This window comes from Mustela lutreola, chromosome 4 (genome assembly GCF_030435805.1).
Source record: "Mustela lutreola isolate mMusLut2 chromosome 4, mMusLut2.pri, whole genome shotgun sequence".
Taxonomy (NCBI): Eukaryota; Metazoa; Chordata; class Mammalia; order Carnivora; family Mustelidae; genus Mustela; species Mustela lutreola.
The window spans coordinates 109322927-109342728 of record NC_081293.1 but is presented as its reverse complement, the minus strand read 5'-3'; the positions used below and the strand labels follow the sequence as shown (position 1 = coordinate 109342728).

The 19802-nt window shown below is 52.1% G+C and overlaps 1 protein-coding gene across 7 annotated transcripts in view; it reads right to left on the bottom strand.

Moving 5' to 3' along the window:
• URGCP (upregulator of cell proliferation) overlaps positions 1-19802 on the bottom strand; it is a 57722-nt gene that overhangs the window by 13110 nt on the left and 24810 nt on the right. For 2 of the 7 annotated variants that reach the window (XM_059170736.1, XM_059170738.1), the window contains exons 2-3: positions 454-480; positions 59-129 (exon numbers count right to left, since the gene is read on the bottom strand). In XM_059170736.1, the coding sequence (XP_059026719.1) occupies positions 59-129; positions 454-480 (98 nt within the window). Of the gene's footprint in view, positions 1-58; positions 130-453; positions 481-10441; positions 10559-13041; positions 13372-16084; positions 16171-19802 lie in introns of those variants that run through there. The other 5 variants (XM_059170741.1, XM_059170743.1, XM_059170737.1 and 2 more) reach the window with 5 other exon arrangements.

Genomic DNA, 19802 nt, shown 5'->3' with positions numbered 1-19802 from the left:
CGTTCCAGAACCCAGAACCCACCCTAGAGCTGCAGGATGGGCGGCAGCCCCACGCTACCTGCGATGGCCACTGCTGTTCGTCTCTCAGATGCTTTTATTTCTGGGGCCACTTCTCCCAAATCTGCACGTCTGAAACAATTGCAAAAGAAAGTTGTAATTAAAATAATGAAGTAATGCTACAAGTTGAATCTACCTATTAAGTTAGCTGCATATCAGAATCTCTTGGAGAGCTTTAAAAACTACAAATCCTGGCTACACCCCAGACCACCGAAACCACACCGGCGGGGGGGGGGGGGGGGCAGGCCTGGGCATAAAAAACGGCTCCGAGGAGCACCCCAAGCATTCCTATGTGCAGCCGCCACTGAGAAGCGCCAATCTGGACAGACCGGCACCCGCCACCCCTGCAGGCCTGGGCACAACTCGCCATTCAAAGAGATATAAAAATATACATACCCTTTGACCAGTAATTCCACTTCTACCCTAAGGAAATAATTAAGATTTAGTTACAAAGGTGTTGATGTCAGCTTTACACATAATAGCGAAAAACTGGGTGCCTTTTAAAATCAAAGCCCAATTACGGAGAAGTACGGCCTAGTCTCGGCCTGCAGCCATTAGAAAACAGCATATCGATTCATTTTGTGGACAGAAAGATGCTGGATGACGTTATGGAATGCTGTTAATGGCATGTATATGAGTGGGAAGAAGTACATGAGTATTTACAGTGAGAAAATGTACAGTATGATGACGTTTTAATGAAATTGCGTGTATTTATGTATTTGTCTATAGGTTTTTAAGGAGATCTAAAAGGACGGCTCATCAAAAGTTAATAGTGTGGGCAGGGAGGGGCGATCCTGAATTCTTTTAAGCAGATTTGGTAAATGTAGTCCATTTAAGAATAAACTATTTTAGGTTTATTATAGGAATGAGTAAACGTGTTGATTTTATCAGGAGCCACACATCACTGTTGAAGAAGGACCTACGAATGTGGGAGAAGGTGGGGCACCCAGGGGCTCACGCGGTGAAGCATCGGACTTTAGCTCAAGTCACGATCCCAGGGTCCTGGGAGAGAGTCCTGCAGCATAGGGCTCCCTGCTGAACGGGAAGCCTGCTTCTCCCTCTCCCACTCCCCTCCACTGCTTGCGCTCTGTCTGTCTCTCTGTCAAATAAATAAATAAAATCTTTTAAAATCTTTAAAAAGAGCAAAACAAATATGGAAAGAAGTAAGAGGGGACTCCCAGGGCCAAGCTGGAACCAGAGGCGCAGCGTGAACACACGACTTCCACACACGTGCTAGTGTACAAGCCCATGCGTGTGCACACTGGCGTCTACACGCATGCCTTCCAGCTCCGCCCACTGAATGGGCCAAAAACCAAAGACACTACAGAGGAGCGATGAGCACACCAAGTGCCCTTTAACCCCTTGCACACTAAGAGACACCAGGTCTCCTTGGAGAAATGGCAGGTGCCAGACCTGGGGCAGGGAGAGAGTAAGAGGGGTCTGAGCATCTGATTTTAGAACAGAAGGAAGTGCTCGGGGCACCTGGGGGCTCAGCAAGTAAAGCTTCTGCCTTTGGCTCAGGTCATGATCTCAGGGTCCTGGGATCAAGCCCAGCATTGGGCTCTCTGCTCAGCGGGGAGCCTGCTTCTCCCTCTCCCTCTGCCTCTCTGCCTACTTGTGATCTTTCCTTCTCTGTCAAATAAATAAATAAAATCTTTAAAGAAAAATAAAGAAAAGAAGGAAGTGCTCCAAAAAAAAAGCTAGGGCATGCCTAGGAACACAGGAGCTGGCAAGTCCAGGGCCATCGGGTCAGACACAATAAATACAGCAGTTAGTGAGAACCCGCCGAGAGACAGGAACAAGGGAGTCCACACGGGTGATAAATAGGCAAGCTGGGGGCAGGGGCAGGGGGCTTATGACCATGTGACGTGTGGCAGCGCCGCCGTAGGACTGCGTCATTCTGCAACCCTTCCAACCTCAGTGGAGGTTGGCTCAAGCCAGAAACGCCAACAAACGCCAACTCTGAGAAGACCGTGTGGACCGGAAGCAAGGTGCTGCCCGGTTCCAACACGGCCCCTCGTGGAAGCTCCTCTGGTGCTGGGAGAAGAGCCCTAGCAATGGTAACGCAGGCCCTTGGGGAGCCGGATCAGGGACGGGTGACGCAGACGGCCACTGTATGACCCAGCTGCCCCGCCTGGAGAGCGGACACAGCGTCCCCCGGCCCTGCTCTGACCACGGGGGCAAATTCAACATGGAAAGTTACACATGATCCCCAAGGACAAATGTCACCAAGGAGCAGCCAAGGATGGGGGAGATGCTCCGGACTCCGCGTCTGAGGATGCTGCCGTCCCCAAGCCCACACTGGGTCCCCCAACGCAAGGGGGGTCCAGGGATAGAACTGAGGCACAGGTGCTATGGGCGCCGCCGTCGGGGCAGGAGGACACGGATAGGTGTGGGCCACTCACGCGCACACATACCCTCTACTGGTTTAGAGAATCGTGACGCACGAGCGTGCACCACAGAAACACAAACACTGCGAGGTGGGGGACGGGAAGTGAGACTGTGAGTGACAGCACCAGCAAGATGCACTCTGCATAGGAAGCCTGTTGTTTTTATAATTCAGCTCTAGGTGCCAATTATTTTCATAAAAATTGTAGAAGTGTAACAGTGGGCGGCAGGCACATGCGCTTATTCTATCCTATTTGCGTTTCTTCATGCAGAAGGAAGCGTTGACTGATTAAGACCCAAAGAGCAACAAGAAGGATGCAGGGAGCAGGGTCTGGGTCAGAGAGAAACATGCAGGTGCCCCGAGAACACCAGGTTCTCCACGGCCTCTTGCACCGCGCAGACTCCGAACCTCATGCAAGGACCCACATGGACACAGCGACCCAGCTCCCCTTTAATTCTGCAGCAAAACATAAGAAATCCACCCTCCCGGGGGGAAACCCCAGAACCCCCGCTGGCTCTTCCAGCATGTTCTCTGGGTGCCTCGTCCTCCGCCTGCCGCGGTCCCTGTGCTCGGGCTTTCAGCCCCTGTCCAGTGCACAACACTAAGCAGCACTCAGACCCTGACGCTGATTAAAAAATGAGAAATACTCATCGCTTTTGTAGTAAGAAAAAAACCCTTAAAAAGAGACAACAGGACAAAAGGTTAAAACTAGCCCCAGAGCAGAAGCTGCCCGGCCTGGCAGCCGCACACACATCACTAGCCACCCACACCCCAGCACATGGGCTCCCTGGACGGGAGCTGAAACCCAACCCACTGTTTCCCACGCAGGAGAGCACGCAGGTGACAGTGTCACAGGGACGGGCTGAACTTGCGCGAGCTCATCGACATGCACACAGAATTCTGCCCGGCAGCAGCAAAGGCCAGGCATAATCGCGTCCCTGAGCTGTGAGCCCCGGGCAGGGCCCAGCCTGGCAGTGGACAGCAGAGGCCCAGCTTTGTCCTGTGCTGTCTGCTTGATGATGACTCCACCTGCTACGCTCGCACGGCCGGAACTGTGCCCAGACCCCAGTGTGGAAACCCTGGCCCCCGATATCTCGGATCTGGAGAGGGGGCCTGTGACATCGGGTCCTCATCCCCCTTTCTGGCACACAGCTCTTAAACGTGAGTTGTGCAAGTACCGAAGGACGGGGCACACTGCCCGGGGAGCCAACTGTGCGCTTGGCATTTTCAGTCCCACCTCCCCCCATGTCCGGGCATCAATCACCAGTCACTGGTGGCCAATGAGTCAAGAAAGCATGCCCGTGTCACGAAGCCCCCATCAGATCCCAGGGGGACAGGCCTCTGAAGCTTCCGGTCGGAGCACGCGAGAGCCGGTGAGTAGCGGGCTCTGAGAGGGCTCGGAAGCCCCCTGCCCCTTCCGACAGACTGGCCCCATGCACAGCTCCCCTTGGGCCATTCCCAAACCACATCCTGTTAGAAGGGTCATCTGGTAATGAAAATATTTCCCTGAGTTCTGTGGGTCACGCCAGCAAATTCATGGAACCCAAGGAGGGGTCACGGGAACCTGTGATTTACAGCCAGTTGGCCCCACAGGCAGGTGGTGACCCAGACTCTTGCCACTGGAATGCTAGGCTGGAGCTGCTCACGGGACCCCCACCCCCATCTGTCGCCGGCAGCCACAGCACGGCAGCATGTATAGTGGGGGTGGGAGTCAGTGGGAGAGGGTCCTACAGGACTGACAGAGGCCTCAGGAGAACCCAAAGCTGCCCACACAGCCATGGGGGTATCCAGGCTCCAGAACAGTGGGAAACCACCTCCTGTCACTGAAGTGACAACTGGCCAGCGGGCCTGTTGATGGCGCCCTGAGCAGATGAAGGTGAAACCCAAACAGTCTTTGTCCGACACCGCCCCGCCAGACCCACACGTGAGTCTTCTGGTTCCCTCCAGGCCCGTTACTTCTAAGATTCAGAGAGATTTTAGGGGACTTGCACTTGTAGCCAGTAATCACAAAACTCCTGACAATCAGACTGTCCACCAGCTCCCAGCCCAGCTCCCAGCCTGCAGCCAAGCCTGGGGGGGCCAAGTGCGATCAATCGCCGGAGCCCCGGACGCAGCCCCGGGGACTTTCCGCAAAGCAGGCCTGCAGAACCACTACTATCATTAGTATCTTTTCTGATCCCCAAATAAGACAAATACAAAATACAGAAAAGTAGCAAGAAAATGCCTTTGCCATTTTGAAAATGACTCACAATGTTAATCAATCCTCTCCCCATCTCGTCCAGTCACGTTGCTGTCACTCCTTCTGGCCACTGACTCTAGCCTCCGGCTTCCCTAAGGCCCTCCATCCCCTAGGCTGAAGGGAGCCCTGTGGAGGGGTCAGTCTTCTCGTGCGATGCGAGCACGGTGCGGAGCCAGACATGGAGCCCAGCTCAGTCCTGCCAGACTCTGGGGTCACAGAGACCCACCATGATGCTGACCAGACCTGGGGGTCTCCGCGCACGGACAAGGGGTGACCTGCCCACAGCCCCAAGTGCCCCGAGCGTCTAACAGCTCTTCCTCACTAAGTCAGTGAGCGCACGTTACGGCCTGCACCCTTCGAAGGCTCCCTTCAGGCCTGCAGGGGCAAGGGGGGCCCGGGCAACTTGGCGGCCTCACTGGCCATGTCTCCCAGGGTGCGTGGCCGGGCATCCTGTCCTCATCTGTTCGCCCAGCAGGTCGGCCTGCGGGACTTTTCCACCTACACCTGGGGATTCCGATTCCAGGGACCTCGATGTTCCAGGCTCGGACCACAGAGACACCGGCCCCCGCAGAGCTCAGGGCCGCCGGACCAGAACAAACCATCCGACCCTCGTGAGCGGGGCTGATGCCCGGCGACAGACCTAGCTCCTTCAGCAGCTGGTGCTGAGGACACAGAGAAAAGCACCCCAGACAGGAGGATGCGGGACAAACAGGGCACTGGCCCTGACCGTCATGCAGCCGGGGACAGACGAGGAATTGCTCTGGGTAATAAAAGGTCTGACCGGATGTTTGCTGTTTGATGCCGACAGCTTCAAAGACCCACCACTTACCCTCCTGCCCCGCGCCTATGCCAGCCGACGAGAGAGCCTGGGGACCCCTCCTTCAGCACTGGCGGGACCCCCGTCCCATTACCACCCCGAAACAAAACAAGGCCTGCAGCCAAGTGCTCTGCCCAGAAAGCCTACCAGACGGTACTGACCTTTTTAAACAGGCCTGGTGTGTGCTGCGGGTTGAAACGTGACCCCTGAAAAGATATGTCCAAGTCCTAACCCCAGTACAGCGAACACAGTCTCGTTTGGAAATAGGGTCTTTGTAGATGTGATTAGTTAAATTAAGATCAGATGATGGTGGGCAGGCTGGGCCCCTGATCCAACTGCTGGTATCACAGGCAGAGGCAAGTGTGGGCAGATGTGCAGGGAGAAAAACACAGGACAGCAGAGTCACGGCCTCTCCAGTCCCGGGATCGCCCAGGATCTCCGGCAGCCACCAGAAGCCAGCAGAGAGGCAGGAGCACACTGGCTCTCAGAGGCTCCGGGAGGCACCACTGGCCCACACCTCCGACTCCCAGTACCCGGAACTGAGGGGGTCCTCACACCGTCCAGCCGCATCTCCAGCCACGGACACGGCGTGTGGGCTCCAGGCAGGGGGATTCGCCCCTGCCTCTGTCTGCGTCTCTTCTCTGCTTCTGGTATGGACACCGGGCACTGGGGAAGGGGAGGGCCCACCCAACCCAGTTTGGCCTCATTTTACCTCATCACATCTGCAAAGGGCCTACTTCCAGAAATGGTCACATTCACAGGTACCGGGGTTAGGACTTCAACATTCGTTTGGGAGGGGACAGGAGTCAACCGGGAACAACAGCCAAGCCCAAACTGTCCCACGGCGGCGGCAGGGTGACTTCACAGTGGCAGGCCTGGCTGAGAAAACATGTCGGCGACAAGGCTGCCCCACAAGGCACCGGGGCAGCGGTGGCGGACACAAGAGAAGGTCAGATGATACAGCACAGGTAGGACACAAGGACCCTGCAGCCTGGCAGTGTCGCCCCCACACACGTGCTGGAGCATGCAGGGAGATCACTGGCCAGAGCGCCTCCTGCTGCCCTCCTGCTCTTCTGCAGTGGAACCCCACCGCAGCACAGGGGAGCCTGCACCCTGAGAAAGACACACATCCCCCAGGACAGCCCCTGGCATCAGACACTGCTGTCTCCGCTGTGGGCCCGGGGCAACCTCAGCCCAGCACGGCAAGCTGAGCGTCTTCCCAGGACAGGAATGGCATGTGCCCACTGTGTGGGCATGGGCTCCCACTGTGTGGGCCACTGAGCAAGGGGAGGCGGCCTAAAACTCTGCCTGATCTCCGGGAGCCTCCACTAGAGCTGGTCACACCCGTGGAGCACACCCAGACGATCTCTGGGCCAAGACTGGCTGTCCCCACCCCCCACCCTCCCCACCCCACCCCGCACACCTCCTTGGGTCACCGTAAGCGTTTGGAATGATGAGCAGGGTAAGCGGGTTCATACAAGGCAGCCAGTGTTCGCGGTTTTACGTGCACGTTACTCCCTGCTAGGAAACTCCCTAGGAGTCCAGGAGAGCTCCGAGAAGCACACCACCACCCAAGTTTTAACCAGAGCCTGGGCCGGGGCGCAGGGGAACGGACTGCTGCGGGTATGAGGCGGGGGGCTCCCGGAGCAGGGGACACCACTGGAGAGCACGGGCACAGCTGGGGGCCAAGGGTCCACACCGGTGGGAGGCAGGGCCCAGGCAGCAGACAGGACGGGTAAGATGGAGCCTTCCCGGCCTCAGGCAAGACTCACTTCCGCTCTGAGGGTGAGCTGAGTGCAGATGACAGGCTTGTCTGGCACTGGGACAGCGAAGGTGGCAGGGTCAACCCCAGGGGATGGCAGCCTGGGGGGCCGGGGTGAAGGGTGGCAGCCCTGAGGCACCCACACAGCGTGGTGTGGAAGCCGCGGGCAGGTGTGAGAAAGCGAGAGGTAGGAAGGCTGCAGGCGGGCGACCCCGCGGCTGGCGCGGCTGGGCTGGGAGCCGACGTAAAGGGACTACTTGTGTGTCCCCGGCTCCCCAAATTCTCCTCATTATGGCAGGTGGTTTTCCAGGTCTATTTGCAAATAAAACTATCAAAACCCTGCTGCCACCCCGTAGACTAGCAGAAGGTTAGAGAGGCCGGGGAAGGCTCTTACAGATGCATCCACGCTGAAAAACAGGTAAGATGACTCTGTGGAGAAATATGTGTATAACAACAATCAGGAAAATACTGAAACAGAACAGAAAGAGGACAAAGCCTGTGGAGAAGAGAACACAGGACGGGTGGCCAGAAATCAAGGCTATGGGCCTGGCTCACGAGATGAAGCTCTGTCACAGTCAGACATGCTCCCCTGTCAGCCAGGAACCTCGTCTCCAGCCCAGGGGCTCAGTGTCTAGGGTCATTCAGGCATAAGAACCTGGGAAAACGGGGTCGTCTGGGGGCCTCCGTCAGTGAAGCGTCTGCCTTCGGCTCAGGTCATGGTCTCAGTCTCCTCAGATGGAGTCCACATCGGGCTCCCTGCTCAGAGGGGAGCCTGCTTCTCCCTCTCCCTCTGCCTGCCACCCACCCCCCCGCACTTATACACTCTCTATCTCAAATAAATAAATAAAACCCTTAAAAAAAAAAAAAAAAAAAAAAAGAACCTGGAAAATAAAGGCAGATCCTGGCCACTCGCTTCTCCAAAATGAGTACCGACTGGGCTTATAGTGCAGACTGGAAAAGGAAACATGCCCTGAAAGGAGCTGTCAAAGCCTAAAACTCAGAGTCAGGAAGGCTTCAGAATCACAAGGCAAGCGCAAGGCTGAGGAAAAGTATTCATAACACAAATGACAAGGGCTCATTTCTTCCACATACAAGGAACTACAAATCCATGAGAAAACGCCAAGAAAAGGCCTCTCCAAAACACTTCCTGGGCTTAAAACAAACGAGGAGACACAGCGCCCTGCCGTGCCCAGACTGTGACCGGCCCGCATCTCCACCTAAGTCCCTTTTCTGCCTTTTGAAATCTGTACCATGTGCATATAACTCGTTTTTAAAAATAGGCAACTGGGGACACCTAGGTGGCTCAGTAGGTTAAGCCTCTGCCTTCAGCTCAGGTCACGATCTCAGGGTCCTGGGATCAAGCCCTGCACCGGCCTCTCCGCTCCACGGCGAGCCTGCTTCCCCCTCTCTCTCTCTGCCTGCTCGTGCTCTCTCTCTCTCTCACTCAATGTCTCAAATAAATACAACCTTTTAAGAAATAAAAATAAATACAGCAACTAACAATTTCACAAAACGTCACAACGCGGAGATCCTGACAGAACGAGCCCAGTGAACCAGGCAAGCAGGTCTGGGAACCCCAGGTGGGAGCCCCGCGATGCTCCATCTCCAGGCGTCCCTGTGAAACACTAATCGGAGCCTCAGACAACCTGAGAATCCAGCTTCCTCCTCCAGCAAACCGTGTGAGCTCGTCCTGATGTGGGCTCCACTCGGAGCGCGCCCCGGACACATGACAGCACACACAGAGAACCAAGATTTCTGTCTCAGTAACCACATTTAACACAACTGCAGTCATGGCTGATGGGGTGGTTCCCTGGTCTGAGAACCCCAGCGTCTCCACCCCAGCCATCCCCTCCCGTCCTCTGGGCCTCCAGCCAGTGTGAGGAGCCCACTCGGACCAGGCCAGGCTCTGGCAGGAGAGCCTATCCCTTCCCAGGAGGCAAAGGCCAAGATCCCTTCCTTCGCCACCAAATGACAGGGTCAGGAGAGCGTCCTCATGGGCAGGAAGGTCAAACACGGTTAAGACTGTCCTCGGGGGTCGCCTGGGTGGCTCAGTGGTTAAAGCCTCTGCCTTCGGCTCAGGTCATGATCTCAAGGTCCTGGGATCGAGCCCCGCATCAGGCTCTCTGCTCAGCGGGAAGCCTGTTTCCCTTCCTCTCTCTCTGCCTGTCCCTCTGCCTGCTTGTGATCTCTCTCTCTGTCAAATAAATAAACAAAATCTTTAAAAAAAAAAAAAAAAAGACGGTCCTCAGTACTCGTAAATGTCTGGTGCATGGCGGGGGCAGCCCCGGCTTGTTGGAGGGCAGGCCTCACTGGGTTCCTTCCAGAAACAAAAACCTGAGGGGATGGCAATGGTGAGGCCCTGACGGCAACCAAGGGATCAAAGACCCTAGGACAGACTTGGCTGAGGGAACACAAGAGGTCAGGCAGGAAGTGCCCATCTTTAAAGATGAGGGGAGTGAGGATTCCTAGTTCTTACCTCAATAATTCCATCAGACGAGCGAGTCTTTTCAAGTCTAACGTCGGGTGTTGGGAGGCACAGAGACCCCTTCAAGTCTGGTGGGGGGGAGGCAGTGCGACACCCCCCTAACCCCCCCGTGAGGACACTTCAGTAGGATCAACTAAAAGAGACAGGCCCCTAGCCCCAACATCCAATTCTTGCGCACGTCCAAAGGGAGAGCGCAACGTGCTGCATTATCTCACAGAGAAAACTAGAAACGCTGTGGCTACGTAATGGGGCCGTGCTACACAATAGTCCATAAATGTCAAAAGTTAGGGAGAGCTGGTCCTCGTTCTGCCACGGGGAGAACGGAAACCGCCCCACCGCATGAAGCAAGCAAGCTGAGGAGCTGCATGACAGCATTCCAGTAAAACCCGAACAACGTTGTGCGGATGGCAGACCTCACGATGTCTATCTGACCAGAACAAAGAAAAAAACTGGGGTGCGGGACAGAGCAAAGAACAAACAGAACCTGTAAATGCAAAGGAAAATGTCAGACTGCTTGCCTGGCTGAGACGGGCGGTGGGGGGGGACACCCCAGCTGTGTCTGGAAGGCTCCCTCTGTCAGAGTACAGCCCAACTAGAAATATACCACGACTGCAGAAGTGGGATCTGTGGGAAATCAGATTACATTTGGTTTTTATTTTGTTTTACGGTTTTTTGTTTTTTAAATTACCTACCATTAACAATCTGAAAAATGGGGGCACCTGGGTGGCTCAGCTGGTCAGTCAGGTGTCTGCCTTCGGCTCAGGTCAGGATCCCAGTGTCCGGGGTCGAGTCCTCGTTCAGGTTCCCTGCTGGGCAGGGGGCCTGCTCGTCCCTGTCCCTCTGCTGCCCCCCACCCCAGTTCATGGGCACACACGTGCGCGCACGCGCGCGCGCGCACTCTCTCTCTCTCTCTCTCTCAAATAAATAAATAAATAAATCTTAAAAAACGATCTGAAAAATGTACTTATTGAGCCCAGGTACTCCAGGCTTGCGACCCATACTCCAAGAGGGTGTGGATGGAGGCGGTGAGGACGCTGAGGTTGAGCCCCTCCAGATGGGCTGCGGATCCGATCCCAGCAACACACACGCCAACCCCCTATACCGTGCACCATTTCAGGGGACATAGGAACCCCAGAAGCCCACCAGTGAGCCATGGCCCTCAGGGTTAAGAACCTCTGACTCAAACAACATTTCAAGCCATGGAAAAGCCATAGGGCAGGGAACAGGGGCTGGGATGAGCACACACGTGCCGCAGAAGCCGCGCAGCCCTAACATGGAGGCACAGAGCACAGGAGACAAGCCTGGAGACTCACAGGACGTGGCTGACAAAAGCAGGTCCCCCAGCTCTGTCTCTCCTGCCCCTCCAGGCTGCTCTCATAGGGACTACCCCTCCAGGAGTGGCGGGCAGGGAGCCCACACAGCGGGCCAGGTCCACAGTCTGGCCCAGCAGCCTTGTCTCTATGTAGCCCCAAACTCCACTGGACTGTGGGTCACCTGCACCGTATCTTTCCCTTTGAGGCCTCGCTCCTTACCAGGCCCGTGTGCCTAATGGCCAGCATAATCAGTCAGGGCCTCCCCTGTCCCAGCTCCCCCACAGTAATTCACAGGGGAAAGAAAACCAGAGTTAGAGGCTCCTCCGTGCTCCTCCGGCCCCGCAGAAATCACAGAACCCACCCGATCCCCGCCCCGAAGCTCAGCCTTGCTCCCGCAGTGCAAGTCCGGGAGGCCAAGCATCTGCGGGTCATCGGAGACAGGCCAGAAAGTCGCAGGAAGTTGGGTCTTCCTGGCTGGACTCTGCCCTACCGGTGAAACCTGCAGTGTAGACAGGTCAGGGTTACACGTGGACCTATGGACTGTCCCCAAATGCATACGTGCCTTGGTCATATGCCACAGTGCACAGTTCTCTCTGTAAAACAGAGCAGAGGACACTGAAAGTTCTGTGACCTCAGCTTTCCTGTGAGCACGCATCACAGCGTCACAGCTGACCACCACCTGCAGACACATGGGGTCACTCACAACAGAACGATACCAAATTGCCACGGATGCCACCTACTACGGGGACGCGGCGTAGGCCTGCGGGCTCATAGCAGTCCACCATAAGGCCACCTCTGAGCCAGGTCTACTAAGTCGTGTGTCTGGACAAAAGGCACCATCGCATCGGACAGGCCTCAGGGCAGCCCCACACGGGCTCAGACATCTGGCGGCTGCAGGGCCACCCCCCTCCCCCTTTCCTGACAAGAGGGGCAGGGACAGGGTGGGACCTTGAACTCCTGTTCAGTCAGTCTAGCCTTCTGAGGGATGGGCCAGGTGTTTATTCTATTTATGAGCTCAAAGTACTGGGTACTTAGTGACCAGAGCTCCCCAGACTGGAAAGCCTGCAGGCAGGTGGGAATGCCCATGACTTGGCCGGGGTCATGAAGGCCGTAGGCAGCGCCAGCTGGGGGGTGGGGGGGTGGGGGGGGGCCCAGCCGAGTCTCCCCAGCCAGAGGCCTGGCTGCGGCCCTCTCCACCCCAGAGGGCCTGCTCCCACAGCCACCACCTGCGGGACCCTCCGGACAGGCAGTGGTGCCACAAGAATCTCACCGGCTGAAGCAATGACCTTGAGACGCATTTCCCTCCTCTGTGTTTCCAGCTCGCATGACTAGTTAGATTATGGAAGCAAAAACTAATTATAATTAATGGCTGAGGTTTTATTTTGCAAGAAAGGATTTTTTCAAAAGTGACAAGCTCGGCGCGTGTCAGCATGTTTTCCTGAAGAAAGCACATTTTAGCGCCCAGGCCGAGGCTGTGGAAGACGGTGATGTCAGACCGGGGCTGCCCCCCTAGCGGCCCGCGGCCGGGCCGGCCCGTGTCCCGACCCGCAGCCCCGGCCTGGTGGGCGCGCGGCCTCCCCCTGCCCTCGCGCGAGACCTTCGGGGACCCTCGGGCTGTGCCCCCGGGGGAGAGCCCAGAGTCCGCTCCCCTGCGAGCAAGTGGAAAACAGCTGCGCAGTGCAGGGCGGGGGCGCCGGCCGGGCACCGGGCGCTCGCGGCCCAGCGGCTCCCAGGCCCCCGGGTCGCGCCCGCGCTCCCCGCAACCGCCCCCGGCCCCGCCGCCTCGGCCCGCGCCCCCCGCGTCCCCCGCCCGGCCGCGCCCGCCCAAGGTCGGCGGGAGGGCCGCGGGGCCCGGCGGGCGGGGGTCCGGACGGGGGCCTGCGGCGGGGGTCGGGGGACGGCGGCCGCACCTGCATCCGAAGGCCCCCGCCGCGCGGCCCGCAGCCCCCTCTCCCGCGCGGCCCGAGAGCCGCACTCACCCGGGCGACGCCATCAGCGCGGCGAGGTCTCGGCGCTACCGCCGCCTCCGCTTCCTCCGCGCCGAGCGCCTCCGCCGGGGAGGGGCCTCGCGCCGGCCACGGCCACCCGCCCGGGCCGCTACGGGCGGCGGGGGCGCGGGGCGGGGGCCTTGCTCGGAGAGGGACCCGGGCCGGCGGGGCGGGGACGCGGACTTGGGGGCGCCCGGGGAGGGGCCCGGGGCGGCTGGGGCGCGGAGAAGAACCGGCGTTGCCCGGAGCGGCCGAAGTGAGGGGAGGCGGGGCGCAGGCCGGGCAGCGTTGGCCCTGGGAGCGGGGGCGGCCGCGGCGGGCTGCTGCCCGGACCCGCCCGCCGGCCCACCTGCCCAGGTGCCCGCAGGCCAGGACTCCGGGAGAGGAGCCACGGGGCCAAACCGGCCGAAAACCTGCCCCGGGGCCACGGATCCGCGGCGGGACCGGGTGAAGTCGACACTCCCTACCGAAGGAGTTTGATTTCCCTGAGAAAAGCCTTTCCTTTAGTCCAGGAGAGCGAGGCGTGGTCACTGCTCCGCAGCCGGCGGTAACCGTGCTATTGCTGTGCTGTCTTGCACGAGTCGCTGGCCTCTCTGAGCCAGTCACCCTCTTGTAAAATGTAGATAAAATTAATACTGTTCAGCCCCAAGCACTGTGTGGCACTTGGATCCCCCTTACGTTGTGTTATTCAGCAGTAGTCAGGAGTCGGGGCTCCTAGGGGGTTTCACTTACTTGTGGAGTATAAGGAATAACACGGAGGACATGGGGAGATGGAGAGGATAAGTGAGTTGGGGAAAATCAGAGGGAGATGAAGCATGAGAAGACTGTGGACTCTGAGAAACAAACGGAGGGTTTCCGAGGGGAGGGAGGTGGGGGGATGGGTGAGCCTGGTGGTGGGTGTTAAGGAGGACAGGGATTGCATGGAGCACTGGGTGTGGTGCATAAACAATGAACCTTGGAACACTGAAAAAAATAAATAAATAAATATAAATAAAAATAAAAAATGCTTGAGAAAAAAAAAAAGAAATTGCTGCATTAAGCTCAGCTCTGTAAAGTCTGCTAAGTAAAGCCACAGGGCTGTGAGACCCAAATTGGGAATAAATCCAAGAAACCAGGGTTAGGTAAAATTTGGGGAAGGGAAACTGCTAAATGGCCTGCTTCAAGGCAGTAATGATTGCTACTGGAGTGATAATTTTTTTTTAATCAACTTAATTGATTTTAAAATATATTTCTAAAAAATAACGAAATGTAAGTTCACTGAAATATTCTTCCTCAACATGAATTTTAGTGCATATATGCCATTCTGTGCCCGGTGGATGATCATGTTTTAACCAGCCCCAACTGTTGGACACAAATATTGCTGCCAGTAGCCATAATTATACGAAATGCGGACAGCAAATACCCCCATCCGTGATGATGTCATCCAGTATTCATCTATGATTATTTCTTTAGGCCGTTTGTAGGAGTTGAATTTCTAGGTCAGATGACATCAGCATTTTAAGTCTTTTCAGATAGTATATAATACACACATACATACACACACACACACTTGCAAATGCTACATGCACGTATCCGCACATTCATACACACAGATTACTCTCCCAGCACACTCTCCAACACTGATAGTACCAGTTTCCCAAAACTTGTTCTATAAATTTAACAGTTTCTTTTGTTGCCAATTTGATAGGTTAAAAACCAGTATTTTGGCAAAATGGCAAACTAGGAAGTTCCAAGCTCTCATTTCCCCACAGAAAAGTGAAGAAAACAGCCTGAACCTGCCTGAACTAATTCTGTAGCTGCTCTGAACACCAAAAACGCTCCAGCAGGAAACAGACGTATCCAAGATTGCAGGAAAGTTTCTGGCGTTTTTATGTGCATTGCCCTTCCCCTTCCCCAGGACAGCGGTAGTCTTGGCCTTCAGCAGATAGGACCCTGTTTCCCAGGCCACACAGACTTATTGCCTTGGACAGGCTGTATAAGGGAGTCCATCAGATTGAAACGACGTAATTCTAGACCATAACTCACAGCAGGATGACGGTGTAAAGATCCATCATAAATATAAAGATATGGGTGAATACAAAAACCAAAATTTTAATTTTAGTAGTAACTCCACTTTTTATTTTTAATGGGGCTTAAAAGACAAATGCATACAAATAATTATGTTATAAATATATATTACTGGGGGGCACCTGGGTGGCTTAGTCAGTGAATCGTCTGCCTTTGGCTCAGGTTATGATCCCAGGGTCCTGGGATCGAGTTCCACATTGGGCTCATTGCTCCTTAGGGAGCCTGCTTCTCTCTCTACCTCTGCCTGCCACTCTGCCTGATTGTGTGTGCTCTCTCTCTCTGACAAATAAATAAAATATTTTTTTTTAAAAAGTACATTATTGGGCCAAGGTATAAAAATTTAATTTGTGATATTAATAACTTGAAGGAGAAATGACTGTAGAGTTTTGGTATGTAGTTGAGGTGTTCAAATCATTAAAATTGGACTGTCGTGGGATGCCTGGGTGGCTCAGTTGCTTAAGCCACTGCCTTTGGCTCAGGCCATGATCCCAGGGTTCTGGGACCGAGTCCCACATCGGGCTTGTTGCTCCTCAGGGAGCCTGCTGCTCTCTCCGCCTCTGCCTGCTTGTGCGTGCTCTCTCTCTCGCTGACAAATAAATAAATAAAAGCTTTTTAAAATATTATAAAATTGGACTGTTGTAACTTTAGGGTGTTATCTGTAACCCCCCTGGTATCCACAAAGAAAATCTCTATACAATATATAGAAGAGTCTATATTTGAAGGGAATCAAAACATGTCATTACAAAAAGTCAGCTAACCATAAATAAGGCAGTAAGAGAAGAGAGACAATGCTTTAAGAAAAAGAAATAATAATTTTTTTTACAAAGGCAAAATGGCAGTAGTAAATTCCTCCTTATCAGTAACTATTTTAAATGTGAATGGATTAAGTTGTCCAATTAAAAGGCAGAGATTGGCAGAACAGGTTTTTTAAAATAACCCAAATACACACTGTTTATAAGAGACTCACCTTGAGTCTACAGACAGAAAAGGACTGGCAGTGGAAGGATGGTAAAAGGTATTCCGTGTACACAGTAACCAAGAAAGCTGGGCAAGCTACCAAGACAAAACAGACTTTGTTAAACTGTTACAAGAGATGAAAACGTGATATTTTTTAAAATAGTCAATTCACCAAGACAGCAATTATAAACATACATGCACCAAATAAAGAGCCCCAAAATATAGGAAGCAGATATTCACAGAACTGAGGGGAAAACTAGTTCTGTAATAATACTCGGATACTTCACTAGTCACCTCCTGCAGGAGACAGGACAGCCGGCAAAAGATCAGGAAGCAAACAGAGAACCTGAGCCATCCCGCAGACCGGATGCCCGCAGACGCACAGAACACCGCGCTCCGCAGCGGCAGGACACACATCCTTCTCAAGTGCGCACGGAACATCCTCCCCGAGAGACCACGTGTGAGGCCACAAAACAAGTCTTAAATAATTTAAACAATGCTAGATTAATTATTCAAAATATCTTTTCTTATCACAACAGAATGAAACTGACGTCAAAAATATAAAACAGGAAAATTCACAAGTATGTGGAAATTAAGCAACACACCATAAACAACTGACAAATTAAAGAATAAATCAAGGGAAACTAGGAAATACTTCAACAAAAATAGGAAGAGTAGAACATGTGATACAATGAAAACAGAGCTAAGAGGGAATTGTATACGTGTAAATCTCTGTCATAAAAGAAGAAAAATCTCAAATCAATAACGTAACAGTATGCGCCAAGGGGGGAGAAAATGCAGAGAACACCATCCGAAAGCTAGCAACAGCAAGGAAATAATAAAGACTAGAAAAGAGAAAAATAAAATGAAGAAGAGCAAAACAGAAAAAAAACAATGGAATAAAAGCTGCTTCTTTGAAAAGATCAAACTTAACAAACTTTCAGCTAAACTCACAGAAAAGAACAGAAGACCTAAATCACTAAAACAGAAATGAAATTAGGGACATTACTACTGATTTTACCGAAATAAAAATAACTATAAGAGAATACTACAGATGATTGTACACCAACAAACTGCATCACCTAAGTGAAAAAACTGATTTCCTGGAAACACAGTCAACTACAGAATGAAGAAATAGCAAAATCTGAAGAGGTTGATAACTAGACATTGACATAGTAAACAAAAAACCTTCCAGCAAGGAAAAGCATGGACCAGACGGCCTCAGTGGTGAATTCTACAAAACATTTAAATAATAACATTAATTCTCTAACTCTTCGAAAACATTAAAGAGCATGAGATCAACATCACTCCTGATACTAAAGCCAAAGACCCTACGAGAAGGCGACAGACCAGTCTCCCTTAGTTCCCCCCAATACGAAATTCCTCAACAAAATACTAGCAAAAGGAATCCAGAAAAAGGACTATATACAATGACCGAGCGGGATTTATTCCTGGGATGCAAGGATGATGCCACACATACGATGTGATCAGTGTAATATATTACATTAACACAATGAAGGGTTTAGAAAAAGTACATAATTATCTCATTATATGTAGAAAAGGCATTTGACAAAATTCAACAACCTTCATGACAAAAACACTCAAACCAGGAGCAGCTGGAAAACTCTTCAACACAATAAAGACCACATTTAACACCCCAGAGTTAACACCATACTCGATGGTGAAAGCCTGTAAGTTGTTCCCAAAAATTAGAAACAAGAAAAGGCTCACTTTTGCCACTTCTGTTCAACACAGTACCGAAAGTCCTAGTCAGATCAATTAGGCTAGGAAAAGAAATAAAGGGCTCCCAAACGAAAAGAAAAAGTAAAATTATCTCTGTAGGTAACATGATCATATATGTACAAAGTCCCCAAAATTCCACACCCAAAAAAAAGAGCACCAACAATAAAACCCCTATAATACCTGATAGGCAAATTCAGAAAAGTTGCATGTGAAAAGTCACCATGCAAAACCCGTTGGGACGGCGACAGCAGGCCATGCTCCTGCAGATGCCTGCAGCTGGCATGTCCGAAGACCTGAGCAGTAGGTGGGTCCAGAGACCCATCGGCCAGCACACTCCGAATCTCCAGCCACACTCTCGGACAGGTGTTCCCTCCTCGAGGCAGCCAATAAGAACAGGAAGGGGTAACGGCTTCAAATGTGCAGACACCAACACTAAGCTAGAAAGATCATGAATAATGAGAAGATATAATAATTATGCTTCACCACAGAGAAGCCTAATAAAGCTGAGGAAGCAGAAACCCATGAACTACTTAATGAAGAACTCAAAATAATTTTCTTAAAGAAGCTAAGTGAGAGAACAAAAATAATTATCCCTGATGAACTTGAATGATAAATCCTCAACAAAACTCCAGCGAGCTGGTTTAAACAGCACATTAAAAGTACACCATGACTAGGGAAGACTCATCCCTGGGTGCAAGGATGGTTCAAATTGTGCAAATCAATCCATGTGATTCACCCTATTAGCAGACAGGAGGATAAAAATCACAGGATCACTGAAATAGCTTCTGAAAAGCAGTTTACAAAACTCAACACCCTTTCATGGTAAAAACTCTCAACAAAATAAGTACAGAAGGAAGTCACCTCAACACTAGAGAAGCTGTCGACAAGAAGCCCACAGTAACACTGTGCTCAGTGATGAAAAAGCTTGGCCTCTAGCGTGTGAAACAAGGCAAGAAGGCCCACTCTTGCTTCTCCTATTCAACATAGTACTGTAAGTCCAAGACAGGATAATTAAGTAAGAAAAAATAAATAAATAAAAGATATTCAAATCAGAAAGAAGTAAAATTATCTCTGTTTACAGAAGACATGATCTTCTACGTAGAAAGACTAAAGACCACACACACACACACACACATACACCCCTATTAAAATAAATGGATGCAGTAAAAATCCACATACAAAAATCAGTTGCATTTCTATACACAAACAATATTTCCAAACAGGAATTTAAGAAAATAGTCTCATTTACAATAGCGTCAAAAACAATAAAACACTTAGGAATAAACTAAAGTGTTAAGAGACTTGTACATAGAAATGTATAAAATAGTGATGACAGAAATTAGACACGAATAAGTGGAACGACATTTCATGTTCATTGAACAAAAGAATTAATATTGTTAAAGTTAATTACTCAAAGTGATCTACAATTTCAATTCAACCCCAAAAAAATACAAATGGCATTCTTTATTGAAGTAGAAAAACCAATCCTAGAATTCATTTGGAACCACAAAAGACCTTGAGTGGCCAAAGCAAATTTTGAGCAAGAAAAAAGCTGGAGGCATCACACTTCCTGATTTAAAAATATATTATAGAGCTACAATAATCAAAACAGCAAGATACTGGCATGAAAACAAATATACAGGGCACCTGGGTGACTCAGTAGATTAAGCGTCTGCCTTCCACTCAGGACAATGATCCCGCGGTCCTGGGATTGAGCCCTGCGTTGGGCTCCCTGCTCATTGGAGAGCCTGCTTCTCCCTCTACCTCTGCCTGCTGCTCTGCCTACTTGTGCTCTTTCTCTATCTCTCTGTCAAATAAGCAAATAAAATCTTTTCAAAAAATTAAACCTTATCACAGGTATGCACATACAGGAAACAAGAGTGTATATAGAGTTCTGTATTATTCCCGTTTCAGGTATCCACTAGGGGGACACATCCCCCACTGATAAGGGGGGACCAGCAGTGGAACAGACTGGAGAGACCAGA